The 11,395-nt window shown below is 36.4% G+C and overlaps 1 protein-coding gene across 1 annotated transcript in view; it reads left to right on the plus strand.

Moving 5' to 3' along the window:
- The window catches only part of ryr2b (ryanodine receptor 2b (cardiac)), a 61,009-nt gene that overhangs the window by 6,755 nt on the left and 42,859 nt on the right, over positions 1-11,395 (plus strand). The window contains exons 8-26 of the mRNA XM_014001040.1: positions 1,488-1,584; positions 1,681-1,755; positions 1,913-2,069; positions 2,270-2,425; positions 2,501-2,622; positions 3,177-3,348; positions 3,419-3,551; positions 3,717-3,812; positions 3,964-4,082; positions 4,364-4,497; positions 6,801-7,042; positions 7,756-7,948; positions 8,142-8,361; positions 8,717-8,821; positions 8,938-9,041; positions 9,159-9,242; positions 9,376-9,535; positions 9,804-9,951; positions 10,178-10,386. Of these exons, the coding sequence (XP_013856494.1) occupies positions 1,488-1,584; positions 1,681-1,755; positions 1,913-2,069; positions 2,270-2,425; positions 2,501-2,622; positions 3,177-3,348; positions 3,419-3,551; positions 3,717-3,812; positions 3,964-4,082; positions 4,364-4,497; positions 6,801-7,042; positions 7,756-7,948; positions 8,142-8,361; positions 8,717-8,821; positions 8,938-9,041; positions 9,159-9,242; positions 9,376-9,535; positions 9,804-9,951; positions 10,178-10,386 (2,726 nt within the window). The remainder of the gene's footprint in view (positions 1-1,487; positions 1,585-1,680; positions 1,756-1,912; positions 2,070-2,269; positions 2,426-2,500; positions 2,623-3,176; positions 3,349-3,418; positions 3,552-3,716; positions 3,813-3,963; positions 4,083-4,363; positions 4,498-6,800; positions 7,043-7,755; positions 7,949-8,141; positions 8,362-8,716; positions 8,822-8,937; positions 9,042-9,158; positions 9,243-9,375; positions 9,536-9,803; positions 9,952-10,177; positions 10,387-11,395) is intronic.

Genomic DNA, 11,395 nt, shown 5'->3' on the forward strand with positions numbered 1-11,395 from the left:
TGGTTTTTGTGTGATACCTGGCCATCATTTGGGACTGAACCAACTGATATTAACTTGCACTGACAAGGGCTGATTACTGAAAGAGTTCAGCTGGTGTCTTGGCTTTCCATGCCTTTTTACATCTCCCTTTCTTCATGTGTTCAATACTTTTTCCCTGTGCCATTCCACATTATTACAAATAACTTCATTTCTGGACATTTATGGTTTGATTTCTTTGTATGTATGGATCACTTGGGTTGTTACCGACATCTGGTGAAAATTTCATGTCATTAGCACCTCTAGTAATATATTTACTGAGAAAAATGGTGACGTGTTCAATACTTATTTCACCTGCTGTATATGATGTACCAGAAATTTGCAATATTCACTTCTTGTGTCATTTGGCAACAGCTGCAACTTTGYGATGTTTTGCACGTAAACGCTAAACCGTTTATTTAATTTTCTCCCAGATTTTCTCAAAACTATCTGAGTTTTGAGCTGCCAGTTCCCAAATGTTGAAAGTTTGGAACTCTTGTGTTTGACAGGCTAAAGTCAGGAACTTGTTTTGAACATTTTCCCGTGTGGTTTTGGCTTTATGCTTTAAGCCACTGTTGTCTTTTAAGCTGAACTGTGACTTCACTGCATTTGTCTTTGTTCCCATTAATCCTTACTGGGATTTCAGTCTTTGTTTCAAACAGCTGAGGGATATTGGGTCTGAATATCTCAGACCTCTTTCAACCTTTTTAAAAAGTTGTGACATCATGTCAAAACAAACTTTTTTTCTAGATTTATATAAAAAATGTTTTACAAATATGTGTTGAGGACATTGTTTGAGGCCATACATACATACACACCTTACATAGTTGAAGTGGGTTGTCATGCTGAGATCAGTTTGTAGCTGCTCTAGCGGAAATGGTTGGTTGAATAAATAATGTTGATTTGTCACCCTGATGGGACATTCTCCCAAATTTGAAGAGGATCTCAGAGGCTTTAAATGTCGAGCTCTTGGCGATTTGTCTGAGAAAGACTCTTCATGTTTGTTTAGTTAATTTAGCCTGAGAGTTTATTTTGGAAACGGGTGAATCCAAACTAATTTTGATTATTATTATATATTTGTTTTATAATTGAGATCATGTGCTCTTGAAAGAAAAAAAAGTTGGGAACATGTTCTCACAGCAAATGCTTTGACTAAATTTGATAGGGGAAAAAAGGTTTCATATTTCTCAATATATGTACATTAGCACACACACCCCCCCCCCCCACACACACACACACATGACAAATACTTTAGAAGTTTTGTCATTAGTGGGAACCTGTTTAAACTGATTTAAAAATCATTAATTTTAATCAGAACTTTATTATAATGTAAGCATTTCCAGCAAAAATATGATGAACTGAACATTATGGAAGTGTAATACAAAAAGGCTTTAAATTATGCATAAAGATACTACATTCAGTTTTAAGGAAGATGTTTTAATGTACTGTATAATGTGTTGTTCTTATTGTAGGATATCTGAAGGGGGGTGAAACACTGCGATTTCTCCACAGCCACAGTGATGCATGTTTGACTATTTCTGCAGCAGAGCAGGGAGAGGAGCTTCAAAGGTCAGTTAAAAAAGATCGACCCCTGCCATGTCTGCAACATAAAACTTTTTATTTTTATTTTACCTCTCTGACTAGGCCTGTTTTTTTTTAATCTAGAGTAATTCAGTATGAGATAGGATCAGTCTCCAGCTCTGCTCGCTCCCTCTGGAGGCTTGAAATTCTCTGTGTTGCGTAAGTGCTGTGAGAAACTGAGAAGTCACCTAACGCTCATTGTTACATTTTTTTTATTTCTGATTTTTGCTTTTTTATGATTGTTTTTAAGATTTTAGAAGATTATTGTGCCATGTCATACTGATCAGAAACCTTTTATGATCTTTATGTTTCATAGCTGGAGTGGTAAGCACGTGAGTTGGAGCGAGCCATTTAGACTGTGTCATGTGACTACTGGGAGGTACCTGGGTCTTACAGAAGAAAAGGGCCTGCATCTGGTTGGTCGGGATAAGGCTGACATCAACACAACCTCCTTTTGCTTCAGGTCCTCAAAGGTCAGGAATGTTGGAAGAAATCTGCCAAATTTCATAACCTAAAAGTTTCTGTAGATTTGAGGGCAGTTAATGTATTACAATTCCTTCGCAGTGTAGTCTAAACAAGTTCATTTCAGTACATAACTAAACATAGAATAAAATTAGATTTTTGCTGATAATATAATAAAGTATTACACTAAATGTGTATTTTATGCCTGCAGGAGAAGCTTGACTCTGGTAAAACCCCTGATGACATGGGAAACCCAGAGATCAAATATGGAGATTCTGTTTGTTATGTTCAGCATTTAAACTCTGGGCTCTGGCTAACTTATCAAGCTGCTGATGCAAAGTGTCATTTAGGAGCCGTTCAGAGGAAGGTGACCATAATCACCCGTGTAATCTTTTACTTCTACAGTCAGAACTGAAAATGATGCAGAATTATGTGTTTTCAGGCCATTTTGCACAGCGAGGGTCACATGGATGATGGACTGACACTGTCCCGCTCTCAGAGAGAAGAAGCTCACACTGCTCGACTTATCAGGAGCACGAACTCTCTGTTCAARCGTTTTATAAGGTACAATTAAGATTTCATCAACTTTGTTGTTAACTGACTGAAAGCAAAATGCTTAAACCAACAAAACAAAGATGGCATTTTACAGCTGTATTGTCTCTTCAACAATTTAAGGATAGAGTATTTAGCTGAGACACACACTCATCAGAGTTATGTTGTTTTGTTCTATACATTACCCTTACATCTACATTATCATGTATTTGTGACCTACTTACTAAGTACAGTGTAGTTTTATGGGAAAAAGTCTTTTACCCCAGCAYCAGATGAAAAAAAATCTGATGTAACATGTTTTAGTTTTATTGTTTTGTTTCAGTAAATACAAAACAAGGACATATTTTCATTTCCCCAAAATCCRTCTTTTGAAAAGTTTTATGCCAGAAAATACAGTTAAAAATTTCTGTTCTTGGGCATTGATCAACAAAACAAAAACATTCTTTGTCAGTCTTAGTCTTTTTTGAATCACAGTAAGCCAGATTTTATTCTCTTTACAGAGTTAAAAGAAAACAGTCACATCTTTGTAATTCAATTTTTTGTATTTTTATGTTTTTTTTTTTTAGGAAATTTGATGTTTTCAGTCAAGAAGGAAACAATCTGCCTGTGGAGACAGTTACACGTAGTCTTCAGGATCTTATCAAATATTTCCACCATCCATTGAAGGACCAAAGCCAAGAAGCCAAACACAAAACAATAACTGCATTAAAAAAACGCCAGAACATGTTCCAAGAGGAGGTAAATAAACCAACGATCTAAGAGGTACTCTGTGGTTTATTAGATTCACTAATAGTCTGTTTCCTCACAGGGTGTGGTAGATTTGGTCCTGGATTGTATTGACCATCTACAACAATATGGTGGTGCTTCTCATTCTGCTGAGGCTGCTCAAAGTGACACAGGAGGATGGGAGGCCATCATTAACCGTTACTACGAACTACTAGGTACGAATTAAATAAAAAAGCATCTTTATCAAGCAGATTTGAGGTTTTACATTTGAGTTTCTCATCAGTCTGTGATAGTGCAAGCTACTTGAAATGCCAGGTAGAGTTACAGTTTTTATATCAGTGATTCTTTGAACTAAAATAGTTCAKTTGTTTATCTTTTAGCTGCTCTGATCCGGGGAAATCGTGTGAACTGTGCACAATTCTCGAGTTCTGTGGATTGGCTCATTAGCAGGTTGGACCAGCTGGAGGCCTRCTCTGGTTGGTTGGATTTGTGAACATTTCATTCATAATAAAGCTGCTGAAGTCAGACTTCAGTAATTTAACATCAGTGGTTATTTGATGCAAAGAGTCATTTTCTGTAGACATTTGATGTTCCTGTCTTGAATTAACAAGGCGTTACCATTTTCAGGAGTTTTGGAAGTCCTTCACTGTGTTCTGGTGGAAAGTCCTGAAGCACTAAATGTCATTAAGGATGGACATATTCAGGCTATTATCTCATTCTTAGAGAAGCATGGACACAACCATAAGGTAGACACTGGCTTGGTTTCATGTTTACTTTGAATAAGATTCAATAAAAATACACTTTAACCAAAACGAGCAGATTTTTTTTTGTTTATTTTAGTTCAAATTTGATGTAAAATCACATAAATGTTCTCTTGGTTTAAAAAGGAAATTGAATTTGTGCTTGTTTCTGCAGTTTAAGCTAGACAATGGGTAGTTAGTTGTTAAAGCCATTGGTGATTTTTGACCTGCCATTAATCACTACTGATTATTGCTGCTGCATGAAGCGCTGATGGGTTTTGTTCCAGGTGCTGGAGGTGCTGAGCTCTCTGTGTGTGTGCCATGGTGTGGCTGTGCGCTCCAATCAGAACCTCATCTGTGACAGCTTGCTACCAGACAGAGATTTGCTACTTCAGACACGTTTGACTAATCAGGTCACCAGGTACTTTGTAATGTTTTCTCCAAATCAGACTTCATTTATTTATGTGTGTATCTGACTCATCCTCCTCACATTCTGATTTATTTTTTTGTGCAGTACTTTGTTCAAGTTCTTTTGCATTTTGACTTAGCTTTTCAACTTGTTCATGACGCACACAAATTAAACATAAAAGTTAACAGATATAATTCAATATGTCAAAACAGGCAATACTCTCTTCCTTGCTTTTCTATGCTGTCAGAGAACTACTCATTAGTGTCTGTCCTTCTTAGGGTTTCCGTCAGACTTCTCTTCAACAGAGTTTTATCTTTGATCCATTTTCACTTTAATTCAGTGATGCTGCTTTCTTGATGCTCCACTTGTTTTTGTCTGAAAACATCAAATCTACAAAACTGATGTCAGAGAACATCAAGTTTACATTCGCCAGTAAGGCCATATAAAATAAAGAAGTGCTTGCTGCCTGGGGACATATGAATCATCAGAGTTAATTTTTGGACAGTTTTAATCAATTTGATCATATCTCACAGATACTTCTCCCTCTTTTTGTATTTTTGCAAGCTGTGCCAGTCTGATCTTGAAGGAGCATTGGATTTTTCTCTCCGCCTTTGAGCTCATGTGGTGTTTTATTTTTTTCAATTTGGCCTTTTCTCTAGAAGCAGCTGGATCCTTTTATCATGTTTTCTCTGTCTGCAGGCCTTTTTGTTGCTCGGAGCTTATATCTGTCCGTGTTTAATAATGTTTGCACCTGATCAATCTATTCCCCCAGCTTTGCTCTTCCTGTAGGCATTTCTTGTTTTATTACTTTTACTTCTTTATGAACTAAATAAGTCATTATAAGATCTATTTTATTGTGTTTTATAATCCCATTGTTTTTTATTCTGTCTTCTGTCTACCAAAAACATTTTGAGTTCAGTCACATAGTAGATATCTTGTAAATTTTGTGTCAAAAATTGAAAAAAAGAAATGTACTAAAGTTTCCCAAGTCAAAATGATGTACAAATATAAACAACGGTTAAACGACTGCAGTTAAAGGTATTGCTGTATTACCCCCAATTTACACTGCTTGCGTTTCGTCTCCACTCCGCTCCGCTGCACAGGTCACTGCTGTGCATTTTAAGTCCAGTTTACACTACCTCCGCTCCGCTCCGGTCCGGTCTGGTCCAACAGACGTGCAGGAAGGAGATTGCACGATAAATTCAGTGATAAATGTGGAAGTCGCAGCAAAAAATAATTAATTCTGTGAAAGACGAACTCCAAACACAGCTGAAAACAACAATATAAAGGCTTTTGTTATCTATGTTGAAACTGTCTCGTTGTTGGCTTTCTGAAACTTCTGATTTCAAAATAAAATCCACGTGTATTGTGTGTGTACACATATACTTCATGCTACATGTTGCCATCTGCTTCCCAAACAGAACGATACATTCTGACAGCATTTGTGTAGAAATATATCCGTATATTTATTGATATAGCTGCAATTTTGACATTATTCCGACAAATTATCCAGCCTAAAARTGTATTATTTTGAAAATACGGATGTTGTGCTCGTTTCTTTTCCTGTTGGTGCGACATCTTTAAAGTTTGACTCCGGCGCAGCTCCGGAGTCACTTCAATCCTTTGTGGTTCTTCTTTTACCTGCAAATAAGCTTTCCTTGAGAGTTGTATGTATGTGATTTTTATGTAGCTATAAATTCCAGATTTTCTTCAGATTAAAAAAAGAAAAAACTTTAGCTACTCCACAAAAATAAATAAATTTACAAAAGCATTCCTGTGCTGTTTCATATCTTAGATCTTGGCTTTTGTTGTTCATCTGCAACACCAAGTTATAAACACTGTTTTCTTTTATTTATTAAGTGGAGTTGTGATGCTATGAATTGAGTCTTTCTTTAGTAATATGGCTCACTGCTGGCTCCCTATGTTTGAGGAAGCAACAAAGGCAATTTTAGAGCTTTACAGAATACAACTCCTAAGACGTCTAACACTTACTCAGACCCTTACTAAAACAAGGTCTGTTTTTTCAACATTGCATTTGTACACAAGCTGGGTTACACAGACCACAGACTGTGTTGCAACAGACTTGTTCTGGTTGAGGAAAAGTAGTCACAGATATCCACAAAGGTTTTCTTAAACTGAGCTAACAATGTGGTTTAGTGACAAAATATTCCTTCTGCGTTGATCCTGTTTTGACCAAAGGCTCCATTTTAGCCCACTATACTAAGAAATATTGTAATTGTTCTAATTCTAAATTTCACATAGAGTAAAATCTTGCTGCCACAAATGTCTATTTGTAATATTCTCCCTATAAACAGCATGAAGTCAAACATCTTCGTGGATGTGGGGGAGTCATCAGCCCAACATCGGAGGTGGTACTATGAGCTGGTTGTGGATCACGTGGACCCCTTCCTCACACCTGAACCGACACATCTGCGTGTTGGCTGGGCCTTCACTAAAGGCTACCAGCCCAGGCCCACAGGAGGGGACAGCTGGGGGGGAAACGGGGTGGGAGATGACCTCTACTCATWTGGCTTTGATGGACTACACCTTTGGTCAGGTGAGTAAAAGTTACTGTGTGAGCATATTGTTAGTGTAACACAAGATTGCAACTTTAAATTCATCAAGGGGCAAAATGAGAAACATTTTTTTTKCTGTTCCTGAGTTCAGTAATGATCCAAATACACACTGGTGGATGATGAAAAAAAAACATGAATCTACACAGTATTATATAAAGGGTGCAGAGAGCAACAATATTAATTTAGATTTATTTACTAAAAAAATAAAGCACAAGATAAAGTAATAATGGATTCTTTTTTGTTTAATAATATTTAAAGCCAAGATAAATTAATTMATTTTCAAAGCCGAAAACAGGAGTACAATAATACACAAGTTTTGCTAATCAAATAAAGAGAGAACTTAGAGGAGATAATTGTAAATTATTATTCTGAATACAGCACTTACAGGGAGATTTAGTTAAAAAAAAGAGAGATTTATTTATGAACCATTATAATTAAATCTGGAATAAGAAAGTGCAATGGCATTGACTGTAATTTCCTATTGTAAAAGCTGCTCTAAAATTTTGTTAGCACATTAATATTTTAACACAGGCAAGTGGCAGGTTTCTGAAGTCTAAGCTGTAATCTCTGTAATACGTTTTATGTTTGTTGTTGAATGAAACCTTAATAATTCACAATTTTATGTTTGAGCTGTTGGGTTTTAGAGGTGCTTAGAATAAAACTGAAAACTCTGATTTACTGTTCTGATTTTTAGGTTGTGTGGGCCGCAGAGTCAGCTCTCCCTTCCCACACCTGCTGAAAGATAATGATGTGGTTAGCTGCTGYCTTGACCTGTCTGGTCCTTGCATCTCTTTCCGGGTCAACGGTCTGCCYGTGCAGGGCATGCTGGAGAACTTCAGTGCTAATGGACTTCTTTATCCTGTGGTCAGCTTCTCTGCTGGAGTCAAGTCAGTGACTGTTCTATGCTTGTTTTTAGCTTTTAGTTAAACACTTTGTTTTAATTAAACTTCCATTCTATACAATGATAACTATACATCATAACCATACCGTAATTAGATTTAATTGGATTTACAGTACAGTTTATATTTCTGTAAGTCATAAAACTAGTAATTGCATTTCTTGTATTTTTCTTAAAACCAGGGTTCGTTTTCTGTTTGGTGGACGACATGGAGAGTTTCGCTTCCTGCCTCCAGCAGGATATGCTTCATGCTCTGAAGCTCTGCTCCCAAAAGTCAAACTGAAGGTGGAGCCATGTCAGAAATACATCTTAGATCGTGGAGAAGGGAAAAAAGAGCTYATTGGCCCCCTGGTGCCAATCACTCCAGTTATCTTCACCCCTTCACCTGTAGACACCAGCAAGGTGAAGTTTATTCTTTAATTTTGTTGAAGAAATGTGACTTATAATACATGTGTGTGGACATGAATTGTTCAAGAAGGACCTAATATTGTTATTTTTTTGTTTGAATTTAATTTTAGGGAAAAAAGGGGCCCATCTAACATTTTTTGTCTTCTTTCTGCTTCCTTTCATTTCATTTATGACTTGTTTTGTTTTTATTGTGTACAGATTTTATATTTTTTAGTTTAATGAATAAATAAAATAAAATGAAATATTTTAAAAGCCTCATACTGTARATCCGTTTTGAAATGAGTAATTTGTCAAAAAGCAATACATCACAATGCAGTTACAAGTGCCATCACAGATATTATCTTTACAGATTGTGCTGCCTCCACAACTTGAGTACATCAGAGAAAAAATGGCAGAACATTTTCATGAGCTCTGGCTGAAGGACAAGATTGATACTGGATGGACAAATGGACCAGTAAGAAAAAAACTTTAATTTGATGTGAAAGTTCAGACAATATTTTGCAGAAACTGTAAAAAAAACAATAATCACTTGTTCTGCTCACATTAAATATTTCATTTTTTTCCAAACAGGTGAAAGATGAAAGTAAACTACATGATCCTTGTCTGGTGGAGTTTTCCAAGCTCCCAGAGCAGGAGAGAAACCAGAACCTTCAAATGGCTCAGGACACACTTAAGTGGGCTTCATTTCATGCATCATGCAATATTACATTAAAAATCTGTGCTCCAGTTTAACATTTAGAAACCTCTCTGCCATTCAGCTCTGTTTATTACTCTCTGTTCATTCACTGAAGGACTCTCCTTGCCTTTGGTTTCCACATTGTTTTGAGAGACGTCCACGCAGAGGAGAGAGTCAAATACATGAGACTTCCCGCAAAGTAATTTTGTTTTTTTCTCCCAGGACACTCAACTCTACTTAGTTATGCAACCACTACCCTATTATTGAAATCCTTTAAAAACACTTATCTCCAGTTATGATCAACCATTTCTGTTCAACATGTCCTGTTTCAGGTATGAGCTGCCCTGTGGCTACAGGCCTGCCCCAATTGACTCAAACCAAGTTGCTCTCAGTTCAACAGATGAGGAGGCGGTTGACTTGTTGGCAGAGAACGAACACAATTTATGGGCCAAAGATCGAATCAAACAGGGCTGGACCTATGGAGCCCAGCAGGTGTTTTTATGCTTTTGTATTGGATCAATAAGACACATTTGCGAAACAGTTGTTATTGAATGTTTGGAGGGTTTTTAGTTGCACAACCGTACTCAAAAATGGTCTTGAGGCTGTTTGCCTGCGTATATAAAATGCAGACTAAGAGATAATATCTAGCTCTGAATTTTCAGCTTACAGCAATTTTATTTTGCTAAGACAAACACYGATACAGTTTTCTAACAAATATGCTGTAGTCACAGATATTACTGTTTGTATGTTTCATATTTAGGATGGGAAAGCAAAGCGGAGCCCTCACCTTGTGCCTTGCCACCTTCTTGATGAAAGAACAAGGAAAGCAGGGTTGGAGAGTGTAAAAGAGGCTGTCTGTACCCTGCTGGCRTTTGGTTACAGCCTGGAGCCCATCAGCCAGGAATGGAGTATGTGTCAAAACCTGTTACTCATCCAAAAACTTACAACTAAATCAAATGTAACAGTCCAGGTTTCATCAGTATGTTAGTTCCCAGTCAAACAAAAATGGAAACTATTAGTTGCACTATTTAAAAGAGACTTTACCCCACTTGGACTTTTTATACACAGACTAACTAGAAATTAATTAAATTTTTTGAGAAATAACCTCATTTGCTCCATTTCTTTAACTGACAGCTGCCTTATCAAAGCCTTGCCTCTTCTTYGCCGAGAAGAGCAGAGTGTTCAGACCAGATAAATCCTATGCTGTGACCAGGGGGAAGTGGTATTTTGAATTTGAAGTACTGACAGCTGGGAATATGAGAGTGGGATGGGCCCGACCAGGATGTAGTCCAGAAAAAGAGCTTGGCTCAGACGACCAGGCATATGTCTTTGATGGATTTGAGGTGAGGCATTCGAGTATCAAACATTCTAGTCTTTGCACTGACTAATGCTGTTGTTGAAGCTAAAGTCTCGGACCAGATAATCAACTCTTGGTAGTTTTACTCCATTATACAGTTACTGTCGCCATTTTTCACTGTACTTTTCAACCACCGCGAAGACTTTCACCAGACATCAGTTAAACCATGAATCCAAATGCATACACAAGTTGTGATAAACAATTTTTTAAGCTTCTTTAAAAAAACTACACTTTACCAATGTGACCAATTTGTAACCAAGATAATTATTTTAATACAAGGAACATTACAATATATCAACTTTTGTTTACTGATTTTTAAACTAATGGTATTCTGCTGTGTTGTATGATTTTTATATTGGTTACCCTCTTCTGTTTCACTATTTTGTATCATAACAATGAAAGTTAATTTAATTCAAATCATTAAAACATAAGTCACCCCTTCTATGTTAAGCAAGTACATAGCAAATACAAAGCAAGCACTAAGCAAATACAAAAACAATTGTTTTGACAAATTAGGGGGTAAAAACAAGACGAAAAAAGCAGCAATTTTCATTTGACTTTATTTGACAGATTGTCATTTCTTGCCTTTTTATGGTGAAGATTTCACACAAGTGATAACATAAATGGCATTTTCAWTATAACATTAATTAGGAGGCTTATGCCATTTTGAAAAAGAGCAAAACTTTTTCATTGCAGCATTTCAATTATGTGTGTTTAACTGCAAAGTTTATCTTCTAAACTGCTCCTATGACATTATTCTGTAAAAATACAAAKGATGTTTTGTCCTTAAAAATTTAGTATTGATAAAAAAATCCTAAAATTCAAAACAAATAACTTTATCAGAACTTTACTCTCTTCTTTTCACTCTCTCATAATGTTTGAGTCATCTGTTCTTTTATAAAAACACTTAAATCGACTTATTACACACAAGTATCAATAATTTAATTAATCAGTCATCATGTTTTATCACACAGACCAAAACTAAACTTTTATAT

The sequence above is a fragment of the Austrofundulus limnaeus genome, unplaced genomic scaffold, assembly GCF_001266775.1.
Source record: "Austrofundulus limnaeus strain Quisiro unplaced genomic scaffold, Austrofundulus_limnaeus-1.0 Scaffold0, whole genome shotgun sequence".
In the NCBI taxonomy this organism is placed as follows: domain Eukaryota; kingdom Metazoa; phylum Chordata; class Actinopteri; order Cyprinodontiformes; family Rivulidae; genus Austrofundulus; species Austrofundulus limnaeus.